The sequence below is a fragment of the Uranotaenia lowii genome, chromosome 1, assembly GCF_029784155.1.
Source record: "Uranotaenia lowii strain MFRU-FL chromosome 1, ASM2978415v1, whole genome shotgun sequence".
Taxonomy (NCBI): Eukaryota; Metazoa; Arthropoda; class Insecta; order Diptera; family Culicidae; genus Uranotaenia; species Uranotaenia lowii.
The window spans coordinates 115,113,800-115,139,161 of record NC_073691.1 but is presented as its reverse complement, the minus strand read 5'-3'; the positions used below and the strand labels follow the sequence as shown (position 1 = coordinate 115,139,161).

The 25,362-nt window shown below is 40.5% G+C and overlaps 2 protein-coding genes across 2 annotated transcripts in view; one reads left to right on the top strand and one right to left on the bottom strand.

The window, feature by feature from the left end:
- LOC129739104 (serine/threonine-protein kinase Warts-like) overlaps positions 1-25,362 on the top strand; it is a 68,899-nt gene that overhangs the window by 10,084 nt on the left and 33,453 nt on the right. The window contains exons 2-4 of the mRNA XM_055730504.1: positions 16,092-16,254; positions 16,344-18,594; positions 18,650-18,770. Coding sequence (XP_055586479.1) covers positions 16,135-16,254; positions 16,344-18,594; positions 18,650-18,770 — 2,492 coding nt within the window. The 5' untranslated portion in view covers positions 16,092-16,134. The remainder of the gene's footprint in view (positions 1-16,091; positions 16,255-16,343; positions 18,595-18,649; positions 18,771-25,362) is intronic.
- LOC129739105 (uncharacterized protein K02A2.6-like) lies at positions 21,259-23,584 on the bottom strand. Its single transcript, XM_055730505.1, has 2 exons — positions 22,140-23,584; positions 21,259-22,080 (listed from the first exon to the last, which is right to left on the bottom strand). The coding sequence occupies exons 1-2, from the start codon at positions 23,121-23,123 to the stop codon at positions 22,057-22,059; spliced, it is 1,008 nt and encodes a 335-aa protein (XP_055586480.1). The 5' UTR covers positions 23,124-23,584; the 3' UTR covers positions 21,259-22,056.

The window sequence follows — 25,362 nt, the reverse complement described above, 5'->3', positions numbered from 1 at the left end:
TTCATTGAATAAACTTACTTACTTAATGTTCCTGCGTCGATCCTCAAGTCAAGCATAGTGCCGTGTAAAAGACCCCCACTGTTGACGATCCGGAGCCAGCGTCTTCACTTGGTCCCAGTCAAGGTTTCGTCGACAGTTCGGATTTTGGCGGCTAGGCTTCGCCGCCAAGAGTTTCTGGGCCTGTCTCTTCTTCGATGTCCTTCTGGATTCCATTCTAGAGCCTCTCTAGAAATCTCGTTCTCATATTTTCGCAACGTGTGCCCAATCCATCTCCACTTACGTTCCCGAATCTCGATTTCTAGCGCCCTTTGATGACACCGGCGATGTAATTCGTCATTTGAGATCCAGTTGCCAGGCCACCAAGCGCGGATGATATTCCGCAGGCAGCGGTTTACAAATACTTGCAGTTACCGCATATGTGCACCAAGTTTCGCACCCGTGCAGCAATAAGGAGTTTGAGTTGAAGATTCGGATTTTAGTTCGTAGAGAGATCTGGCGTAATAGCCAGATGTTTTGGAGACTCGCAAACGCAAATCGGGACCTTCTGATCCGGATTTCGATGTCTTTCTTTAGTTTGATAAAAGGAAAAATTCTTAATTTTTATAGAAGTTTTTTTCCCGCTTGAGATACGCGAAGCAAGAAGGATTGGGTTGATGATTAATGCGTCCAAAACGAAGACGAGATCGACCGAGCACGCTCGTCCAGTAATGTCAAGGTCACGATCGACAATGACACAGCGGAAATCGTGCCTATGGACTCCACCAGCAACTGCGGTCGAGAAGACTTAGCCCCCGCACAAAGTGTAACCTGTACACAAAGCTCATTAGACCGGTTGTCCTCCACGGGCACGAGACGTGGATATTGCTCGAGAAGGACCTGTGCACACTCGGAGTATTCAACGACGAATGTAAAGAATGATCTTTGGCGGCGTGCAGGAAAACGGCGTGTGGAGGCGAAGGATGATCCACGAGCTCTCTACGGCGAACCCAGTATCCAGAAGGTGGTGAAGGCTGGACGGATACGCTGGGCAGAACATGTTGCAAGAATGCCGGATGACTGCCTGCAAAACAGGTGTTGGCTGCCAATCCGGTAGGAACGAGACGAGCAGGGGTGCAGACCAAGTAGAGCGTGATCTGGCGTATGTGGGATGCTCGAGAATTTGGAGAACGGTTGCTATGGACCGAGTGAATTGGAGGAATACTGTTCACCAGGTTATGTCGTGAGACGGAACACTAAATAAACAAACAAAATAACCGGAGTGCAGGGTGATTTTTCTTGGACTCGAAGGGAGTCTATTAAATTCGCTCTAGCAGCTAGGTGGACCTCACATGACCAAACGATATACTCGATGTCGTGGTAACCTTGGCCACCGCCACACAAATTGCTGCTAGTAATATTTATACGATAGAGTTCCGCGTTCAAGGAATAGAAGGAGTAAGCCACGATTTTTTGGCATCTCACGCGTTTTTGTTTTCGTCCAAAATTTTTTTTGATTAAATTACAATAAAACTAGAAATTTTAAAATTAAACAGTGGAAAATGATAGATTAAGTGACTGGTGGTTGTTTCCGGAGTGGTTCGTACTTTGTTTCGGCATGCTGAATCCTGGTTGGGGGAGTTCGGAAGGAATTTTAAAGTCAGCTGCTCCGGACTAGAGGAAAAGTTTTCTGACGAAAACTTCCAAGACTTATTTGGTGAGATCAAACCTTTTCTATTACATTAAACGTTATTTTCCTAATACACATTGTCATTAGATTAGTGTAGCTATTTTCAAATTATGCTGTAGGTATTTAAGTAATCCATATGAAGCGTTTGGTAGGGAACTCCACGCTTTGTTCCTCCCCTTGCTCCAGAATCTTTTGCGGTAATTACCACATGGTTGGCCTGGCCGTAGTTATCTATGCAATGCAAGTTTTATGTAACAGAGATAACGTTGAAAAGAAAAATGAAGGACGCAAGTCTTTTAATTTTCCAGGATGCTTACACGTTTTGGCTATGTTGGTAAAAGAAGAAGAAGAAGAAGAAGAAGATAGAGTTCCGCGTTCAAGGAATAATGTTTGGACATGTGACGGAAAAATATATAAATAAAATCTCTAGTCAGGTCCAATCTATTGAGCCAGGGCTTGAGCCTTACCCTGTGGAAATCGAGTGGAGCCACCGACCCAACTCATCCTCGTCCCATCTGCGCTGCCAGTTGACAATAGAGTTTCTCCGAGTCAAGAAGTAGAGTAGAATTTCACGCTGGTGAATGTTGTCTTCCATTGCACCCAAAGCCCAATGCATAGCAGCTAACTCCGCTATTTACACATTACATGGTGATTGTAGGCTGTAAGAGGCGCTAGATATTTCATCAAACACTTCAAATCCCGTTGATTCCTCTATTAGGGATCCATCGGTAAAGAACAATTTTTCAGCATCAACGTGTTCATCATCTCACATCTGATGAGGAACCGAAGAGATAGTAGATTGAATCGATCTTTCAAAGGGAGTATCCCTGCCTGCTCGAGTTTGATGAGGTGATGTATTGCAGCTAACTGGATACAGAAGCTACAGTAAGCGAAATAAGAATAGTACCACTATGTTTTTGCTTGTTAAAAAATGAATGATTGAAAATCGCCAAAAATTTCTCTACAATTTGTGTTGAATTGTTTAACGGATAAATCAAGCAAAAGTTTTTTTTTGAAGTAGCAATTGGCGTTAAGGACCAAAAATGTGAAAAAGAGTGCGAAAAAAGAATAGTACCACTTGTGTTCTTCAACAAAAACAATATTATTTCTAAAAATTTACTGTGTAAAAGTGAATAATAATGCTTCTGATAGTTATTTGAATAGATAACTGCATTTTAAGGAGTTTTCTAGAATTCCGAAGGTTTTCAAAGGTTTTAAAAGGCGGTTTTAAGAGATGCTCCTCTAGCGTTAAGGACTTTGTTATTTGAGCTATAATACTTTGTCAAACTGCTTGATTTCTTTATAAACATTCATAAGTATGATGCCAAATGATGAAACATAGGTTTGAGGCTGAATTTGAATAAAAAAAAACAGGCTTCAAATTCAAAAATACTAATATTTTTAAATAGTCAAGCACTATTTCTCTAGTTTTAAGTCACCGAATTGATGCCCATTTTCGAATATCCGGGATCAATTCAGGTGTGCTGGATGATTTTAGTCAAGTAACTACGGTACTTGGTAGAGTGTGAATGCGTTGGAAATTCTAAGATCACTAAATCAAAAAATCAGAATTGCATCAAAGTCACTAAAAGTGGATTTCTTGAACTGATAATCAGAATAATGTTGTACTTTCCGATGGAGCTTTTTGGACCAGACGACTAGCAGTATTATTGATATGATTTGCAATTGAATCGGAAATTGAGATGAGCAGGAATTTTGGCGATTGTACATTCTTGATGCATGATGATTTTTTGCAAATCTGAAAAAGCTTTCTGCAGTGAACTTAAACAAAACTGTGTTGGAAAACTACCTCAAAATGATGAATATGGGCCTAAATAAACCTGAAAAACCAATATTAAGACTTTATTTGGTTTTAACTGCAAGATAGTGTTGCCATCTTGCGGTTTACTGGAAAAAAATATGTTTTTGAATTCCAACCTGTTTTTTCTGATTCAAAATAAACCCAAAATGTTTGTTTTATCATTTCACGTCATTTCAATGAAGAAAGTAAGAAGTTTGGTAAAGAATTACAGCTCAAATATCAAATTTCTTAGTTCTAGAAAAGCATCTCTTTAAACCCTCTTTTAAAACCTTTGAAATTCTAGGAAAATTCCTTAAAATGCAGTTATCTATTCAAATAATTTGTAGAAGCATTATTATTCAATCTCACGCAGTAAATTTTTAGAAAAAAACTAGTTTTTGTTGAAAAATACAAGTGGTACTGTTCTTATTTCGCACCCTTTTTTCATAGTTTTGGTCCTCAACGCCAAGTGCTACGTCCAAAAACAGTAAACTTATGCTTGATTTGTCCGTTAAACAATTCAAAACAAAGTGTAGAAGCAAATTTCACTGTACCATATTCCATCACTGAAGGATAAGTTGTTCGGTACAGTTTTATAAGATACTACCTAATCCCGTACGAACTTCGTTTCGCTAACAACAGTAAAAATGTGATCAGATTGGATTTTTTTTTTAAGGTTTATTTATGACACTTTACCACCTTGTGGCATTCGTGTCTAAATGATCAGATTGGATGTTTTTGTTTGAATAAAAGAAAATCTCGATATTCCTTACACTGAAGAAAAATATCTTCCCTTTAAGAGTATCCTTATTGATAGGGTAAGAACCCAACTTCATAAATGACATAACAGTTTCTTTGGTTTCTTTTCGAATCCCGTTATTAAATTTCCACGAGAATATCGATAAAACGGCGGTTCGTTGTATAATACTATATAAGCTGTTTATATGGACATGTAGACTTGATACCTGAAATCGATTGTCCACCCATAAGATCCTGACGTTGAATATTGCATAACAAGCAGATGCATAGTAACGTAAAAAATATTAAAAAGTAAGTATTATCATCCCAAATATGGATCATCCCTTTTGCCAATTCTTTGCCCAAAATTTGATACCTAAAAACGAATGCTCATCTCCTTAAATCCCTGTGGGTAAATTTTAATCTCAATTCAATGCATTACAACGTAAATATTGAAAAATATTGAAAAATCAATATGGACGAGCCGACCTGTGACTAATAATTTGCCTGTCTCTCAAAACCCCCATGCGCACAGTTTCATCTCAATCCGATGCATAATTACGACATTATCTCGAAATCAGTGAACAATCAATATCCAACCCCGAACCAAAATTGAATGCTTGAATTCAATTGCCCGCCCCTTAAAATTCCCACGTACAAAATTTCATTTCCATCTGATACATAATCACGGCAATATCGCTAAAACAGTGAAAAGTTTATATGGACGACCCCTTTGGCCGATCCTTGATCCAAAATTTGAAACCTGACATTAACCAAAGGTACCAGTTTTCATCTCAATCCCATTTATAATAAAGTCGTCAAATCGATTGTTCGTTCCTGAAAACTTCTGTGTGTCAATTTTCATCTCATTCCGATGTAAAATGTCGTCAATAAAACTAAAGCAGTATTTGTGCAACCCCTTTTGCCGGCCCATCACACAAAATTTTATACCCAAAATTGATTGCCCGTCTTTCAAAAGGCCCGTGTGTCAATTTTCAACTCAATCCGATATATAATAACGTCAATATAGCTTAAATCGATTTTATGTTGTATGGACGACCCCTGATCCTAAATTTAATACCTGGAATCGATTGCTCGTCCCTCAAAACACTCATGTGCAAATTTTCATCACAATCCGACGTATAATACGCCAAAATCGCTTAAACAATATTTGTCTTTGTAGTAGCCACGCTTTGTTTTCTCCATCTTTGCTCTATTAAAATCACTTTTAATCCAACTTCTGAAATCACTTTTAAAAGTACACCAGTAGAATCAAACACGACTTACTTCTAATCCGTTATTTTTCCGAATGCCTATCTTTTGCCGATTTCCTTTTCTCTCCCCTTGCTTTCTCTTTCTTTCTCTTTTTTTTATTAATTTCTACACGCTTATCTAATTCTACACGCTTTTATAATTTTAAAGACCTATGTGTTACTCTAAACTATCTTTACATATAAGTTTCAAACCTTCACTCGACTTTTAGAATACTATAATAATTTGTATCTCATTTCCTATAGTCTTGTATGAAGTACCCCCTTCAAAAGGGTTCAAATCTGAAAACATTTTTCATCATTCCTGGTCCTAATGAGCATCGAAGCCAAATTTCAGCTCTCTAGATCTAAAGACAGCTGAGCCTATTGAGGACAAACAAATAAACACTTTTTTGATTGAATTAAAACTTATCGATTTTGAAAAATATATGAAAAATCGAGCACCTTCACAACTTTGAGGCGCGTTTTATCGAAACTATCATTATAAGGCATTCGCACCCCTCTGATTCCAAGCGCTATGGATTCTGGATGGACTCGCCAACAAGTGCCAAGGTACTTGAAACACCTCGATTGAGTGATCTTTTTTTTTTAAATACATACCCCGTCTTAGCCTTTTTTGGCTTTACAGACTGAATAAACGACGTGGACAACTTAAGATTAACATTTAACACCCAGTACCGAGATGGGAATGGAACCCATGCCATCATAGGACCAGCGTTCATCGTGCTACCACGCTAACCACTCGACCATCGAGACGTACGTTCTGCCTAGGAGTTGAAGCTTAGGTTGATCAGGTCTATATTTCTTAGAGAAAACAATCATCTCCGTTCTCTGAGAAGAAAACTCAATCCCAAGCCCCAAAGCCTAGAAAAACTATCTGTCTAAAGTATCATGTCTGGTCTGTGCAGATGAGACTCAGTAGATCCTGTGACCGACACCACGCCGTCATCTGCAAGTTGTCTTAGTATGCAGCCTTCAGAGAGAGAGCTGTCGATGTCACTTTCGTAAAAGTTGTACAAAAGTGGACTCAAACATGTACCCTGCGGGAGGCGAGGTTCTTCTAACTGCAATATCTCCGTGAGCAAAGTTCAAAAGTTCCTCACAAAGCAAGCTGTGCAAGATGTTGTTCAATTGTAGAGCAGACCCCAGGAGTGCAACTTGTTTGGCAAAACCTCTAATAACACTGTACCAAAAGCTCCCTTTATGTCTAGAAACACTGAAGCAATTCGCTTACGTTTCACATACGCCATTTCACATTTTTTTTTTTAATTATTACGTGTCACTGAAAACTGCAACCTTTAAAATAATTATTTATTTAATACTTTATTAATTTAAATGCCCCCCCCCCCCCCAACCTTTCAAATAAATCACCTGTAATTTAAAAAAAAACCTGTAATTTTTGTTAAGGAACAACCCTAGGCGATAATTATAATTAGCCGTTAGAATAAGTTTCCATTAGATTAAAACCAAACTGGGCAAGCCATGAAAATTCAAATAATCTATAAAACCGCCTACCAGTTTGTATTCTCCACCAGTTCAAATAAGTCTGTTTACCAAACCACAGCACACTGGGTTATAGGGAAGAATGACCCTGGTTGTTAAACTCCCTTGAAAAAAAAAAAACCACAGCACACTGTTTTTCTACAGGTTGTGGGTCCAGTGGTCGTTGCCTTGGTAACAGAAGTGAAGTTTTCGCGCACGTGGCTTTAATTCGTTTGAGTGAAAAGTTGTTCACATCGGTCGTCAAATGGAGTCGATTGGAATCCAGCGCGTTTACCTGTTCGACGGGAAGAATTTTTCAAACTGGAGCTTCATACCTCGAAGAGTTGGGTTTGCTCCATTGCATCCAGAGGAGTCTTGAAGAGGAGGACTTCTACCCGGTGGCGGACGAGGAAGCCGAAGAAGAGCAGAGGGACGCTTTGCGCAAACAGCGCCGGTTGGAGGATGCGAAGTGCAAGTCGGTGCTAATTCACAAAATAGCAGACTCGTGTTACAGTTGATTTTTAGAACTTTATTTATGGTGTGATTTGAGCAAAAATACATTCAAAAAACCCAACCCTAATCAAAAAATAAACCAACTTGTTCGACCAGATTTGGCCCACTGTATCGAACTTATTAAAAAAAAACCCCGACAGCCCACAGTCCACGAAAAACTGAAAAAAAAGAAAAATCTGGTCCGGTCTGTCATCGATATTTCCGGGGTCAGTTTTACAAGATTGGAAGAGAGTGTGGTTCCTTTTTTCTGCAGCGCTCACTATTCACGAGCGGGCACAAAATTGTGAAGCCCCAGTAACCCGAAGCATTGCCATCGAAGTGTGAGATTGTGCGACTCCCGTGACGACACCAGCCACACCTGTCAGCAGAAAAAAATAACGACTCCAGCAGCAGCAACCGACTCGGAAATCGGTGCGCCATTGGTGCGAGACCAGCCATACCTCCGGCGGCGAGGGAATTGCTGCACCCGCAGCAGAAAACAATTTCATCAACAACATCCGACACGGAAATGTGGTGCGCACCAGCAGCAGAACAAAAACAACTACAACAACAACAGCCGGCACGGCAATTCGGTGCGTCGCAATCGGTGCCAGCAGCAGAACAACAACACCAGCTGCATCGTGGCCAGGCCGTCGAGCGTTTCGGAGGCGACTACGAGGCAGACAGTGGGACCATGCATGGTTCCCAGGAAGGTGCCAGTTGGACTCGAGCCGTAAGTCGATTTTGAACTTAACCACACTCTGACAAAAAAATAACCAGAATAGTCGGGAGATTGGGTGGGTGAAACAAAATGTGGCCATTAGAAAAATTTTAACTTAGGTTTCGATAATTTTATTTCGTGGCACCGGAAGCCAACAAATATTTTCAACACTCGCAGCTGGAATACATCCGTGGAAAGCCGTCCCCGAAGGCCATTTGGGATGCCCTGAGGAACAATTTCGACCGAAAGGGTGTGTCCGGTGTCTTCTTTTTGCTGCAAAGGTTGGCCAGCGCGAAGTACGACGAGAAAGTTTCTTTGGAGGAGCACATTTTGTCGTTCGAGAAGGTGGTCCGTGAACTGGAATCGGCTAACATTAAATTCAACGAGCCGGTGCTGGTGTTCTTTTTGCTACAATCGATGCCAAAATCCTACACGCAGCTTATCACAGTCTTAGAAACGCTGCCGAGGGAGCAATGCTCGATGGAATTCGTTAAATCGAGATTGCTGAACGAGGACGTGAAACGGCAACATGGTGCGGTGAAAACGGAACCTGGAACGGCGTTTGCTGGAAAAAGCAGGCGATTCACAGTCAAGTGCTTTAACTGTGGCAAACCTGGTCACAAGCGACCTGATTGTCCAGAGGAACAGAACCGAAAGTGCCATTCTTCCGAGTCAACTGCCAGGAAGAAGAAAGGGAGAGCACACGCTGCTGAATCAAACGACATCGCATTCGTGACGGTGGCGCAGGCGGCTGGCAGCTGCGATGAAGGCAAATTTCGATGGGTGCTTGACAGTGGTGCTTCCGAGCACATGGTCGGTGACAAAAGCTACTTAGTGAACGTTCGTCAACTGAAATCCCCGGTGGTGATCAACGTGGCCAAATCAGGTGTGTCGCTAACGAGTCACTTCGCTGGCGAGGTCAAATTGGCTGCCCTTGTGGACGGCAAGGAAATCAACTGCACTGTCCACGATGTCCTGTACGTGCCTGGTCTTCTTACCAATTTGTTTTCCGTGAAGCAGGTTACGGAACGCGGAATGGAAGTGACTTTCAACCAAAAGAACGCGCACATTCGCCAGAATAAGCGAGTGGTGTGCGTCGCCCCCAGAAGAGGTCGTTTGTACGAGCTGGATGTGAGAATCCGGAGTTTTGGTTCGGCGCTGACGGCAGAAACCGAAGGAAAGCTGTCGTTGTGGCATCGCCGGTACGGGCACATCGGGAAAGCCGGTCTCCAGAAACTGATCCGAAACGAGATGGTCGAAGGTTTGGACGTCGCCGCTGACTCTGAATCTGGAAGCGAGATTTGCGAGCCCTGCATGAAGGGGAAGCAAGCTAAGTTGCCGTTCGAAGAGTCCTCAAAGCCCCGCTCCTCACGCCCCTTGGAGCTCATCCATACAGACGTGTGTGGAGCTTTCTCGCCAGCATCTTGGAATGGTGGGAAAATCTTCGTGAGCTTCATCGATGACTTCACACATTTTACCGCCGTCTACATTCTCGAAGCGAAGAGCGAAGTCTTTGAGGCGTTCAGGAAATATGCTGCGATGGCCACTACTCGTTTTGGAACCAAAATCGTCCGATTGAGAAGCGATAATGGTGGTGAGTACATCAACACCGAATTCCAGGAGTACTGCAACGAAAAAGGTATCGTCATGGAAACCACCATCCCCTATACGCCTCAGCAGAACGGCGTCGCCGAGCGCATGAACAGAACCATCATGGAGCGTGTTCGGGCGATGCTGGACGAGTCCGAATTCCAACGATACATGTGGTCCGAAGCGGTTTTAGCAGCAGTGTTCGTCATCAACCGGAGCCCCACCGCTGCTTTGAAGGAAGCAAAAACGCCGTACGAGATGTGGTTCGGACACAAGCCAAACGTGTCTAAACTGCGTGTCTTCGGAAGCAAGGCGTTTGTACACATCCCGAAGGAGAAGAGGTCCAAACTTGATTCGAAGAGCCATGTGTGTTTCCTGGTTGGATATGGGAACAACGGATATCGTCTGTGGGATCCTGTGCTGAAGAAAGTGATCGTCGCTCGAGACGTAATAGTGCAAGAAAAGAAAGTGAAAAATTATAAGTACAGTGATGATCATCTCGTGTCAGATTCAGTGAAACAAATTGAACACAAAGACAATTCTAGTGAAAAAGTATTGGAATCTGATGACGAATCTGTATGGGATGATAAAATAATAGACGATAGTGATGAAAGTGAAACTGAAAAATTCTCGAATATCGAAACAGTGATAGACAATATAGAAAAAGTGCCTGTAAGAAGAAGTGGACGAGCGAAAAAGCGGCCGGCTCGTTTTTCCGACTACGAATTGAATCCATCCCCGAAACGCCACGCTGGTCGATGCGATTCTGAAGACGAGAGCTACATCGCCTTTGCATTGAATGCCGAGGCCTACGTCGATGAGCTGCCAGAAGACATCGAAAAACTCAAAAAGCGTGACGATTGGCCGTTGTGGAAAGCTGCTGTCGACGAAGAGATGCGGTCCTTGGAGAAGAACCGCACCTGGAATCTTGTCGACCCCCCTACCGGAAGTCGAGTTGTGTCGTGCAAGTGGGTGTTCAAAATCAAGAAGGATGACGGTAAACCTGCCCGGTACAAAGCTCGACTGGTCGCCAAAGGCTGCTCTCAACGTGCTGGGTACGACTACCACGAAACGTATGCCCCAGTGGTTAGGATGAGTACCGTTCGAACGCTCTTGGCCGTGGCGGTCCAGCAAGACTTACACCTGCACCAGATGTACGTTCGCACCGCCTTCCTTAACGGAAATCTGGAAGAGACGGTGTACATTCGACAGCCACCAGGATTTGAGAGGGGGAATAAAGTGTGCCGACTAAACAAATCCCTGTACGGCCTGAAGCAGGCGTCCTGCAGCTGGAACAAGCGATTCAACAAATACATCCTGGAGTTAGGTTTCAAGCGGTCTCCCTACGACAACTACCTGTACACCATGGTGACCGAGAACTTCAAGGTGTACCTAATCCTCTACGTGGACGACATCCAATGTGGTGGAAAGAGAGGTGATGAGAAAGAAACGTTGCAAAAGTAGAAGTAAAGTTTTTTCTTCGTAAACATAGTTACCATGACAGAAGTGACGTCACTACCGACCATTTTCGCGACGCATTTTGCCTAGGATAAATTAAGCTCCCTGACAACGCCGCGTCGCGACGCAGGGCTTGTTTATGTTTATTTTTCTTTTTTTTCTCTGACGTGCAATAGTGTGCGTTCCTTTGCGCCACCTTAGTAAAAGTGTACCTCATTGGACGACATCTTGATTGCGACTGATTCCACTGAAAAATTGAAGTGGATCAAGTCGCAACTAGCAGCCGAATTCGAGATGGAAGACCTGAAAGATGTCAGCACTTTTCATGGCCTGAAAATTGAGCGCAACCGAAAGCAAGGTACATTGTCCATCAGTCAAGCCGGGTATGTATCTTCCCTGCTGGAGCGGTTCGGAATGCGGAACTGCAAGTCTGTTGCCACCCCACTAGAGACGAACCTCAAGCTGGCCCGAAATTCCGAAAGCGAGAAGTCAACGCAGCAGCCTTATCGAGAGCTCATTGGTTGCCTTACATACTTGATGCTCTCTTAGCGACCGGACATCAGCTTTGCGGTTAACTACCTGAGTCGATTCCAGAGTGGTGCCACTGATACGCATTGGGCCTATTTGAAGCGTGTCTTGCGGTACCTCCAAGGGACGAAGGAATTTCGGTTGGTCTACACCAAGCAAGACGAAGGCGGCGATCCAATCATCGGTTTCGCTGACGCTGACTGGGGGAACGATGTCGATACTCGGCATTCCACCTCCGGTTACCTGTTCCAGATTTTCGGCAACACGGTCGCATGGGCGAGCAGGAAACAAACAACTGTGTCACTATCATCCACCGAAGCCGAGTACGTGTCCCTAAGCCAGGCGGCATGTGACGCCATCTGGGTGAAGAACCTACTGTCCGAATTTGGTGTGGTCCTGCGATCCCCGCTGATAATCCACGAAGACAACCAGTTCTGCATTCACATCGCAGAAGAGCCTCGAGATCAGAAGCGAATGAAACATCTGGATATTCGCTACAACTTCATCCGTGAATGCATCCAGGACAAGATCATCAAACTGCAGTACATCGCAACAAGCCATCAGCTAGCAGATGTCTTCACCAAGAGCCTGCCGGCTGGTCCATTGAAACATCATCGTGCCCCCCTAGGATTGAGAGGGGGTGTTGAGGAACAACCCTAGGTGATAATTATAATTAGCCGTTAGAATAAGTTTCCATTAGATTAAAACCAAACTGGACAAGCCATGAAAATTCAAATAATCTATAAAACCGCCTACCAGTTTGTATTCTCCACCAGTTCAAATAAATCTGTTTACCAAACCACAGCACACTGTTTTTCTACAATTTTAAATGGTTTTCCTTGAAAGTTAACGGAGATTCATTTATTATTACAGCAAATGTCCTGTAAAAAAGTTGTACACTTAAAATTAAATGTCACGTAATCATGTTTTCGACCTGTTAAATTACGGTAAATGTCCTGCTCCTTTTTGTTACAGGACATTTGCGTAATTTTACAGGAAATAATTTGTGTTGTGTTGTGTTGTTTGTCTGAAGAAAGCAAAGCAAGACAATCGTTCGTTCCTTTGTCCCTTCGAAACCCAAATAAAATATGTGAAAGGAGAATTTTTGTTTCTACCTAGGTATTTGTCCAAAACTAAACAAGGACATTTTCTCCATCAATTTGCGTATACAAGACAACAACGCTATTGGGCGGTAAGAATTGGGATTAGACGCTGGTTTTTCGGGCTTTTGGATAGCAATGATTCATTCGTCTTTAATCTTGGGGAATAATGTTGTGCTCCAAGAATTGATTAAATGAGATTGATTGATTAAACTTCACAAGCGAAATTTTGCGGCATCCTGAAGATTTTTCAACAAGTTAAATTTGATTTTATCGATTCCCGGAACTGAATTGTTGCAAGAGAGGAGGGCAAGTGAGATTTCGACCATCGAAAAGCTGGAATCCAGAGCACTCCTATCTGGAGGCACATTCCGGATTACTTTTTGTACAGGTGCAGAATCTGGACAGACTTTCCGTGCGAAGTTTATTATCCACCTATGAGAATATTCCACACTGTATGCTTCTTGCCACTCTCCACAAGGTACTTAAGGATGTTTCCCGGGATAAACCACCCACAAAATTCCTCCAATACGCCCTTTTCTTCCCCTTTATCAGTTTTTTAACTGATTTTCAAGGAAAACATAAGCTTCAAAAAGGACGAGAGTTTCATGTTTTCTAAAATCTTTGAATGCTTTTTAATTGCCCTTATGAAGCTTGGAACACTGTTCGTCCCACCATGGATTAGTTGATCACAGATAAGAGTAGAACGACTATCGACAATTTGTTCTCCCCATGTGAATTGAAGTCACCCAGGATCAACCTTGGCTCAGATAAATCATGGGGTGAGCCTCTACAATACACACATTTTTGTGTTGTTGCGGGGCACGCTCCAACCCCATGATTTTCTCCACAACAAGAACAACGTGATTAATTAGCGCAGTGGGACGCAGTTTGCCACAATTTCACGCAATGCATAGGACGGGGTATGAAAAGCCCAACCGGGAGCCTTAACATCTCATCGATGAAAACGAAATGAGGGAGTGTAGCACCCTCAAAAGTTACCCGAAATTAGGCTGACGGAGAGTACTTTTTAACTCCATTGACGGCGTTGGCAGTCACGAGTTGACAAAAATCCAAGATTTTGTCAGTCGAGTTCAGGCCTCTCTAAACTTGCCAATGCCGTTGGCTCCGCCGACAGGCTCATTTCGGATATCATTCCTCCAACTTCTCGATAAGGAACAAACACTCGATATTCTAAGTTAAAATGATTGCTGGCAACTATTTCGAGATCAATTGAGATCCTAAGGGTAAGAGAGGTGCCAAATCATCAATGTAGGGTTTAGATGGTTTTTCGAGAGTGGGGAATCAGTCACCCCAGGGATCAAGTGTGCTATTCCCTTAAACAACGGTAAAGAAGTCTGGTCTGTTTTGTTATTGCTTATCTTTCAATTTATACGCTAAATTTTGCTTACAATAAAAGCTCGTTGATACCTCGTTAAGCATTTTTTTTTCATTTTTGAAAGCATAACAATACCAAATTTCTGATGTCGTTGAAGCCAAAAAATGGCATCATTGTGCTTTTTAAACACTTTTCGAAACGGTGGCTGAACGAGGTAGAATTGGCATAATTGCCTTCGATCATTTGAATGCGATTGGTGAATGCTTGACTAAGAAATTCTTTTAGCTTCAAACGACTGGGGGATGAGTGATTGGCAAACGAAGTGACTGGCGTATCAGAAACAGTCAATTGAGTTTGACGGACCAAGAGGCTTCACAGTCACAGTTTTTTGACTAATGACGATGACTGATGCCTAACCTGCCCATAACCATAATTTTACATTAAGGACATGATAGCAAAATTTAGTATTGTTTTGCCATTGAAGTCTGCTCGGGCAGCTAAATCTTAAAACATTGACGACCAATCTCATTTTTTTCGCTTGGCGCAAGTGCCCTATACTTAGAAGTATAACACGAGTGTTATAAATTTTAAACGCTTTTGGTAACTCAAAAATGCTAAATTTGTAGAATTTGGTTCTGTGGTTTCTGAGATGTAATGTACACGGATAAAAAACTCTACAGGTTGTTATCAAAATTCGTACACACAAAACTTTCGAGGCCGAAAATTAGCAAAATTTTGCTCAAATTTGACCAGCTAGAAATTTAGCAATCAATTTAGCAATTTTTTTCTGCTCAAATTTTAGCAAATTAGAGAAAAATAAGCCGCCGGCATGTTTTACTAAAATTTTAGAAAAAACCAGTACAAAAAATCCCGCAGAATCTGAAATTTAAATTTCTTATGTTTTAACTGCAAATTTCGAGGGAATATTCGATTATTTAAAAGTATGCACGGATAACATCACTTTGAATTTATTTATATTTTTCAAAACTCTTTTCATAAAATGGATGGATTCTGCGAACGCACCTTCCGGCTAATGAAACCCCAAGCGACCGATCGTCATTCATGCATCGATGATTGTGCCTGATGCAGTGCGTTGAAACTCCAGTTGTCCACTTCCGAACTGTTGTAAAAAACCCGTCTTGTCGGAAATTGTAACCTGGTTGAAATAAAAAAAAAACAAACAATTTTACAATTCGAATATCGGAAAATCTGTACACTTCTTGATCGGTCCTTACCTGTACGCATCCGGTATTGCTCTGGCTATCATTTTGCCACCACAAGGACCACCAGCATCGCGCTTTCAGAACCGCACTTAATCGCGTCAGTTCGTTATTTTTCCTTCAACTAGCGGCGGCTGCTGTCTTTAAACAAAGCGGCTAGAAAACCTTCGTTTTACTCTAATATCAAGTAAAATTGCCTTTTCAATTACTAAAAAGAAGCAAAATTTGCTGTTTGCTATCACGTTAGTAAAATAATCCATTTTGCTAATCGAAAGTAACAGCAAAATTTTGCTAAGTGGAGCCTCGAAAATTTTGTGTGTATGGTTGGCTCTTCCATTCACAGATTTTTGGTTGAAACCATAAAATTGCTTAATGAACATCGATAACTACGAACAAACTAGCGTTTATGTAAAGTTGATTTGGCTGTAAAGGATTTCTCAAGCGCTTATCGCTAAAATAATTCAACAGCTAGTAGATTTGGCTATATTTTCCGAGTCTGCATTACAATCTGATAGTTAGTTCTCAAATATCACTGATGCTTGACTAGATCTCGAATTTCGTATGAACATGAACCTATAGGTACATTGCCAAATACCGGTGTTTCCCGGCTAAGATTTCTTCACGGTCCTTAATAATGTGTTAAATAAAAAAACCAATTGCTAATGCCAGTTATTTGTTGTTTCAGGTTTTATTTCTCGGCCAAATTGATATGGTAATTTATTATAGAAATGAGTTCAAAAAGCGGAAATGTGCCCTCCGCTTCACGAAATCCAGCTTATAATGCTGCGGCACTGGAGAAAATAAAAAATGACTTGAAATCGTATGAAGCAGGGCACGGTATACTACAGGTATGTAGAGGTTTTTACGAATAATATGAATATTTTAATTGTTTGATCTTGGAATACAATATATGCATGTACTATCATTTTTATTATAGGGCTCAACTTCAAAGCTAACCCGAAAGACAAGCATCGAAAGAGAAATTCCTCAATCTTCATTACATTTACCACGTAACAGCCCTGCACTAGATTCGGGAGCTGGGAGTTCACGTTCGAACAGTCCACATTCACAGCAACAACTGGGAAATGGAAGAACCCAATATTCACCATCTCCGTGCCCTTCAAACTTTAGCGATGTGCCACCTTTGCCGCCGCCTAGATGCCCTTCTACGCCATCAACACCACCCCCTTTACAACAATTTTTAAAGCGAATGTCACCGGCTTCCGTACCAACTTCTCGAAATGGACAATTTCAATCTCAAAGTCCGGCCCGTGGAACTTCTCCAATTTCCGGAAACACGAACATGAGACAGCCGGTTATTGTTCAAAATGGGCCACAAGTTCAACAGCAGTTGAATCAGCAAATGTCTGCCTTTTACTCTAATGGAACAACAGAACCTCCACCGCCGTATCCAATATCCCCGATTAGTCAAGTTGCTCCTCCAACCTACATGCATTCGATGCAATGCAGACAAAGCCCTACACAGTCGCAAGATTATAGGAAGAGTCCTAGTTCCGGAATATACTCGAGTGCCTCGGCTGGATCACCATCTCCAGTTACTGTTACGCAGAATATTGCATGTAGCAACACGATGACAAAACCTATCGCGTTGCCCCCGGCCCGGGGTGCCCGTCAAACCAATACGCAACATCCGATAATCATGCACTCGGTCAAATCTACTCAAGTTCAAAAACCAATCCTGCAAACGGCTGTTGCCCCTGCTTCTCCAACCACGGGATCCAGCTCAGTCGGTAGTTCAGCGAATCAATCCGTTGCACCTCCGCCACCATCCTACGCTATTTCGGTCCAGCAAAAGAAGATTAACAAAAAAACTGTGAATGTTTTGCCCAACCAACCTCAGATATCTGTTACAAGTAGCAGTCGATCAGGTATGTCGCTAGCCTGTGGGCCGGGCGCTGCCAATTTGGGTAGCTCGTCTTCGACAGATGAAAGGGCAATGAATTCGAATAACGGCACGGACCCCCCTTCATATGACACTACAATGATATTGAAACAAAAGCAACCCACGCAACGTAATATGCATCCTCCACCGCCTTATTCCGATGGAAACAGTGCCTTTAGCATCAGTAACTCTAACGATAATTACGATGTACATGAATCAAATGTCAGTAATGTACATAATATTTGTAACAATAATCTCAATATTTTGAAACATGCTAACAATAACAATAGTCAATGTCATAGCTTCGTAATGAACAATAAGAGCAATAACATAAATAATAACACGAAAAATTATAACAACTTAAATGTGACAACTAATGTAGATAGCAATAGTAATAATAATGATGATTCTGGTGATAAAGTAGAATGTGATGGCAAAAACAAAAACGACAATATAATTTATGGCGTTTCGGCCAGTCAGAAGCTATACGAACCATGCAAAAAGAATGTGATGAAAAGTGGTAATGGCACGAAACATGCAAATTTACCTCCAAATGGTATTACGTCCAATCGTTTACACAATACTCCGGCGAATCTAGATCCTAACGCTAAAAACGATGCGAAGCATGGGTATCGGGCAAACGGTAAACCGAGTTGTAATGTTGAATCCAACAACTCTGAAGAGCACGAACCGTCTGCAGCTGTGAAGAAAGAAACACAAGGGGAGCCGTCGAGGAAAATCAAACATCAATCACCAATCCCGGAGCGAAAAGTAATCTCTAAAGAAAGGGAAGCAGAGCGGTTCGAATGCAAAGTTCGTCATTACTCACCGCAGGCTTATAAATTCTTCATGGAACAACACATCGAGAATGTACTGAAATCATACACTCAGCGGAATTTCCGAATAAAACAACTTGAAAGTGAAATGTCGAAACTGGATCTTCCGGAGGAAACGAAAATTGAAATGCGCAAACTACTTTGTCAAAAGGAGAGCAACTACATCCGTTTAAAGCGAGCTAAGATGGATAAATCTATGTTCGCACGCATAAAAACAATTGGAATAGGGGCGTTCGGAGAAGTTACACTCGTGAAAAAAATCGACACACCGAACCATTTGTATGCTATGAAGACATTGCGAAAGGCAGATGTTCTTAAGAGAAACCAGGTGGCTCACGTTAAAGCCGAAAGGGACATCCTGGCGGAAGCCGACAACGAATGGGTAGTTAAGCTTTATTATAGCTTCCAAGATAAGGATAACTTATACTTCGTAATGGATTACATACCAGGTAAAACTTCTTTTCAGTTTTATGTGGCGTATTTTTTAAAACTTGTCTTTTTTAGGGGGGGATTTGATGTCGCTCTTGATTAAAAAGGGAGTATTCGAAGAAGATTTGGCCAGATTTTATGTAGCAGAACTAACTTGTGCTATTGATAGCGTTCATAAAATGGGATTTATTCACAGGTAAGAAACCATGTCGTACAAGTATTAAATAAGTAATTCCTCTGGAAAACAATCTGCGATTGAACTTGCTCTGATAGCTTTAATTTCGTAAACATTTCCATGTATCCAAAATACTAGTATCATAATCTATGACTGCCGGCCGACGCCCATCGCCGAAAGCGTTGCTTCACCGTTGAAAAACAAAACCTTCCACTTTTTCGCTAAAACTCTTCTCATTACCTTTTTCCGAATCACCAAAATGCGGTTCCCTTCTCCAAAGGGATTTTTCTTGTGTTTATAGATTTTTGAAATTTCTGAAAACTTATTTTTTTAAATTTTACATTTCATACACTCAGAAATAAAAAAAAAATAGTAAAAAATATTATTTTTCATGCTTTTTTTTAGCTTTACCGTGCCCACTCTCAGAGCTATTTCTCTGGGTGTAATAACTGGGATATTTCTTGCCGAGAAATATCTCGGTTATTGTTTCTTTTTTTCCGGAATTTTCATCCTCGTGGATGATTCATCCCTTTATTTCGGTTATTAAAATTTGAGACATCTCGTGGTAGAAATATTGCTCATATAATAGAACCAGGAACATTTTTCCTGTTCATTCTCATCACTTACTGATATTGCTTTCATCCTCTTCATACTCAGTTTCAATGTGATTATAAAGAGGATAGAAGCAACATGCACCAAGCTGAGCGAGCACCATGTCGAAACTGATGAATGTAACACGTGCTCACATACTGGTTAGCTGGAACTCATACGCACAAAGCGTTTGTTCAAGAATGAAATATCTCGCGGTTATAATTTTTTATGCATTGGATCATTTCTTGACAAGAAATGTTAGTGAATTATTATTTTTTAATTATTATTATTAATATTTATTAAAGACCCTTTTTACAATTGTTATTCGGATCAAAACATTATTTTTTAATGATTCCATCAAATTTCCGTCGGAGAAATAACCGAATACCTGAAAAACTAGTGTAATAAACGTGTACACGAGCTGACGGTTAAACAAGGACTGACTTTATTCTCCAATAACGATTTACATGATGGCATAGGTTTCACTCATACACCCATAACTCTACACCCCCACACAGAGATTCCAATGTGCCTGGTTTTTCAGGCATTGCCTGATTTTTCGAGGCTCTGCCTGACAACCTGAAAAGCCATTGAATTTCCCTGATTTTTGAAAATATGCCTGATTTTTGCGAATATCATGAAAAATGGGTAGTAAGAAACAGGAGTAGGTACTATAGCTGAAGTGAAAAAGTGGCTGAATCAAACAAATCGAAAGGTTCCCCAAGCAACCAAAAGTTCGGATAACATTCCTCTATCAGGTTTAATCAGCTTAATCGAGTATGCTAATACAACTTCTTTTCAGCTCAATTTTTAAGTAGTTATACGAACTTTAAAGTTGACAAAAAGTTCGCATAAATCGTCAAACAACTTCTAACCAGCTTCAAAATCCACTTTATAAGCAGCATAAAAAATCGAAAAAATTACTCTTCCGCTCCTTCAATTGCCTTCTCAAGTCTGCTATTTTGATTCGTATTAATCAACTATATTTGTTACTAACTCACATTTACATTTAAAAAACATGTTCTTACCAAGCCTCGAACCCGAGCTCACCGCTTGAAAGTTGAGATCCATACTTGTTGCCCTATATGAACATCATAAGTAGGCAACGATTTTACTCGATGTGATGATTTTCTTTAAAACGACTTTCAGGTTCTTTATTTCTACTTAATTCCCACTTTCAAGCTGTTAAAAAGTTCTTCCGGAACTAAATGTGTACTTCATATAGTTGTTTCCCAAGTAACGATGTGTTTATTTATGCAAACACGTGTTGAAGTTCGAAAAAAGTAGATTTAAGCCTTTAAATCTACTTCAAAGTTTCTATAATACGAAGTTGCTTTTGAACGCCCGTTGGAACTAATTAAAAACTTTCAAGTTTACAAAATACTACAACAGAGACTTTTTACGAACTATTGAGCTGTAAAAAAAGACTTGCAACCCTTTGATAGCTACTTGATTTTGAAAAAAATGAGAAGTACGTAACAAGTAGATTGTTTTTCTTCATACAAACTTTAAAGTTCCCAAAAAGTAGAAACAGAAACCAAAACAGTACTTTAAAGCTTTTTTTGAGTATTGGCTGAACTTGATAAAGAATGAAGTTCCATGGACCTCGAAAAAGCATTTTGAACAGCAAAAAAGTTCCACAGAACTTTTGTACAGCTTTATATGAACTTATTGGTTCGTTCCTTAAGTGATATTCGAACTTTTGGTTGCTTGGGTCTCGTTAATTCTTATTTAAAAAAAGGATTTCAATGAAACCTTTCGATTGCTTGATGCAGTAGAATTATTCAACCAAGTAGGCTCACAACACAACACAAAATGTGTAGCGATCGCCAAAAAAAGGTCATCACTTTGACCGAAATTTCCGTTACTTTAACGTAGCCTGATTTTGCCTGAATTTTATTTCGCCAGTTCCCTGATTTTTGAAAAAAAAAAAATGTTGGCAACCCTGCCCCCCACAGCAAGTTTATAATATATTCTTAACATTGTTAGCCAAAGATTATAAGGATAATTCTGCAAAGAGATATTCAATATCACTTTACTTTTTCAGTTTTCTTCCGGAGGGGCCTGCCGATCCGCCTAGTGTCGAAGAGTTGTTTTCTTTTTCGTTGACGTTTCTCCTTTGGTTTAACTACCCAGCTTCCTTCGTCGAACCCAATTACTTCCTCCTCCTCATCCGCCGATAAGTCATGTGTCGCCACGTTGCTGCTCAAAACTTTTTTTTTTTTTTTAAGGTTTTATTAATGACACTTTACCATCTTTGTGGCATTCGTGTCTGCTCAAAACTGATTTGTAGGAAAAATCTCGTACGGCCCGACTTGTTTGTTCGTCTTCATGTTTATGTTCCTGCAAGGTTACTGTAGGCTCAGAACTAACAGAATGATCTTTTACTATCTGATTTGTGTGGCGTTTGATAGCTCGACCAGAACTCTGCAGCTCGACAACGTAGTTCCTTTTTCCTAGAACCTTCAAAATCATTGCTTTTGTCCAACTTGAGTAGTTGGGATTTGAATAGTCACGAATAAGCACATGTTCGCCTTCTGTAAACTCGATATCCCGAGTTCCTTTATGCGATTTCATTTGTCTTTTCTGGTTTTCCTTCAAGTTTTGGGTTATCACCTTACCTCGTTCGGATTTCTCGGTAGTTTCACATTTAGGCTTGAAAAGATCAAGCTGGGTTTTAATTTTTCGATTCAACATGGCAACCACCGGAGACATTTTAGATGAACAGTGCTGTGATACTCTGTACCCCAACAGAAATTTGTTATTAACTTCATACAAAGGTTTATTCTTATTGCTTACAATCGTTTTCTTAAGGGATTTCTTAAAAGTTTTCACAAAGTTCTCCGCTGCACCGTTCGTTGCTGGATGACCCGGTGCTGTTAAGGTCTGCTTGATTCCGTTCGCCTTGAGAAAATCCCTAAATCTTGTTGCCGTAAATTGAGTCCCGTTGTCCGTAACAAGCTGGTCGGGAAGACCAAACCTGGCCATACAATCCATGAGAGGAGTTATCGTAAAATCAGTAGTGATAGATTTAGTAGCAAATACTTCGGGCCACTTTGTGTAAGAATCGATCACTATCAAGAACCACATTCCATTCAGTGGTCCGGCGAAATCGGCATGCAGTCTCGCCCAAGGTTTGTCCGGAAGCTCCCAGGGAATTAATTGCGACAAAGGCGGTGAAGGTTGTTCGATTAGACACGATAGACATGTTTTCGCGTGGTCTTCAATATAACTATCTATCTGAGGCCACCAAATGCTGCCTCTTGCTACACTTTTCATCTTGTTAATACCCAGATGTGAAGAATGCAATATTTTCAGCACATCTCGTTGAAGCTTTTCTGGAATCACTACTCGGTACCCACGCATTTCAATTCCGGACTCCACCGAAAGTTCTTCAAATACGTTCGCGTAACCCTGTGCAACATCCACTTTTCGACCCTGGAGTATACCTTCTCGTAGTTTCGAGTAAGGCTCGTCGTTGTCATAAAACTTTTTCAATTTTGTTGCTTCCACTGGAAGTGACTGGTGAGCGGACATGAAATTCAGATAGTTTGTGTCTTCTTTCCATAACTCCCAGGATTCCACCGGCGCTCTTGACGGATAATCAGGTTTATTATTTTCTGAATTGACATACTTCATTTTATATTTGAATCCAGAAATGAAATTTGCCCACCGCTGAACTCTTCCTGCCGCCATAATAGGTATTCCTTTGTCATGTCCCAAAATGGACACTAGCGGTTTATGGTCCGTCTTGATGGTGAACTTGTTTCCCACTAGATACATAAAAAACTTGTTCAACCCATACACAATAGCAAGACCCTCCTTATGCAACACACTGTAGTTTTGTTCTGCTGAACTTAGAGTACGCGAAGCAAACGCGACCGGTCTATCCTTCCCATGGATCCTGTGAGCCAACACCGCTGATATTCCGCCTTTGGAAGCGTCGCAAATAAGAACAATGTCCTTATCTGGATCAAAATGCGTTAAAACAATATCTTCACAAATTCTTTTCTTCACCGTATCAAATGCAACCTGACACTTTTGAGTCCACTGATTTTGATTGATTTTTCTGCAGAAGTCTGTACAACGGGGTCATTAAAGCAGCCAGGTCTTTTACAAACCGACTGTAATAGTTCATTAACCCCGCAAAAGCACGAACTTCACTCACGTTAGTCGGAGCTGTCGCCTCTTCAATGGCACGTGTACGCTCGTTGGACTTAGTAAGGGGCCGTTCACTAATTACGTAAGCACGATTTTGGAAATTTTCAACCCCCCCTCCCCCCTGGTAAGACAAAGTAAGATTTTTCAAAAAGTTTTAGGATTTTTTAGGAATTAATAGACATTAAAAGATAAATAACATTACATCAAAATTAACCAACAAATAGGGTAACGGACCTATTTTGGACCGCTTTGGGAAGTGGCTATGCTATTTTCTGAAATAAAAAAGTGCATGTTACAATTTTTGACTGCTTTATCCTTTCATTACGAAGATCAAGGCTTTTTCTTTCGAAATATATCGTCGTTTGTTGCAATGTAACAAGATTTAAGCCTAAAAACGCGTTTCTTCGATAATTACTCTGGTTGGTATTTTGGACCACCAGATTTCTATTTTGGACCACCCTCTGGACCTATTTTGGACCACCCTTAAACTAAATAAGTTTTTTTTTTTAAATTTTGCTATATTTACGACAGCGATTGTTGCGCAATTATGCGAATAATTCAATTAATCTTGTTGTTTCTTATTCTTGTAGTCAAGTTTTATTTGTTCGATAAGAATATAGTAAAACAAAAAACACTCCTCCGTTATATAGCGTGTTTCAAATGTTTTGAAAATTCCGACAGCAAACTGCAATCTCGACGAAATTTGTTCTGCAGTGTTGAACACTGGCCAATGGTTTATCTTTAGGATCAATTTTCAAAACGCAAATCTCCTTCAGGCGACCCAATGATAAGTTAAGAAAGTCTGACATCATTAACTCCGCGACATCAATTGAGGCATTTTGACTTCCAAAACCTTATTTGACTTGGTTTGGCTTCTGTAGAAACATAGATTCAAAATGATAAAAATGTGCGAGAATTATTCTATTTTTTGAACCATCTAGAAGCCAGATTTTTTTCGCCGAAAAATCGACAAAATATCATCTTTAAAACAACTTTTGTTCTAAGAAAAAATATCGTTGGAGTAAATTTTTCAACAGTTTTTTTTTTAAATTGCATAACCACAGGGGCTGAAAAACTGGATTTTAGTACATTTTCGCTTGTAATTTTTACACATTTCTACAATTTTCTACCAATTTTTGAAACATATATAAATATAGTTGGAAATATTTTTATTAAAATTGTTTTAACATAAACTGAGGTAATTCAACTGTTACAAAAATTAAACTTTTTGTATATTTGCCGATTTGCGGTCGTTTTTTCCAAACTCCTCCGGGTTTATATTTCGTCTCTTCTACCTAACCAAGTTTTTTGTTTCTAAAAACTCAACCTTGAATAGTGGTAACTTTTATACCAAACTGTCAATAATTTTTCATGAAGCATCAAAAATAAGGACTTGGTGCAAGTCTAGTTGTTTCATGTTTTAAGCTTCTTTAAGCTGTAGCTTTTGACAACTGCTTATCAAACCGTTGCCAGTAACATGGAATACAATATGTGATTGAAATAGTTCGCATATATCTCTCATATAGTCGTACAACGTCTTATTACGTCCCTGAACATTTAACAGCAAGTTTAATACTTAGGTTATGTTGGGTGGTCCAAAATAAGTCCCTATTGAATTAAGTAGGATCTATTTTCGACATGGGTCAAATTAAGATTAAAACAAGTTTTTTTTTATTCTTCGGGCTGGAAAACTAGTTTTCAAGTGTTTTATCAGATCTTTGAACATGTATGTAGTTGTTAAATTTATCACAGTTATGCAGAAAACCTCTTGAAAGTTGCCTCCAATAATGGCACGTCCTTCTGAAATGGCCTTGATTCGGTCCAACTGTGAAAAATCAAAACTTTATTTTCAATTTTCTCT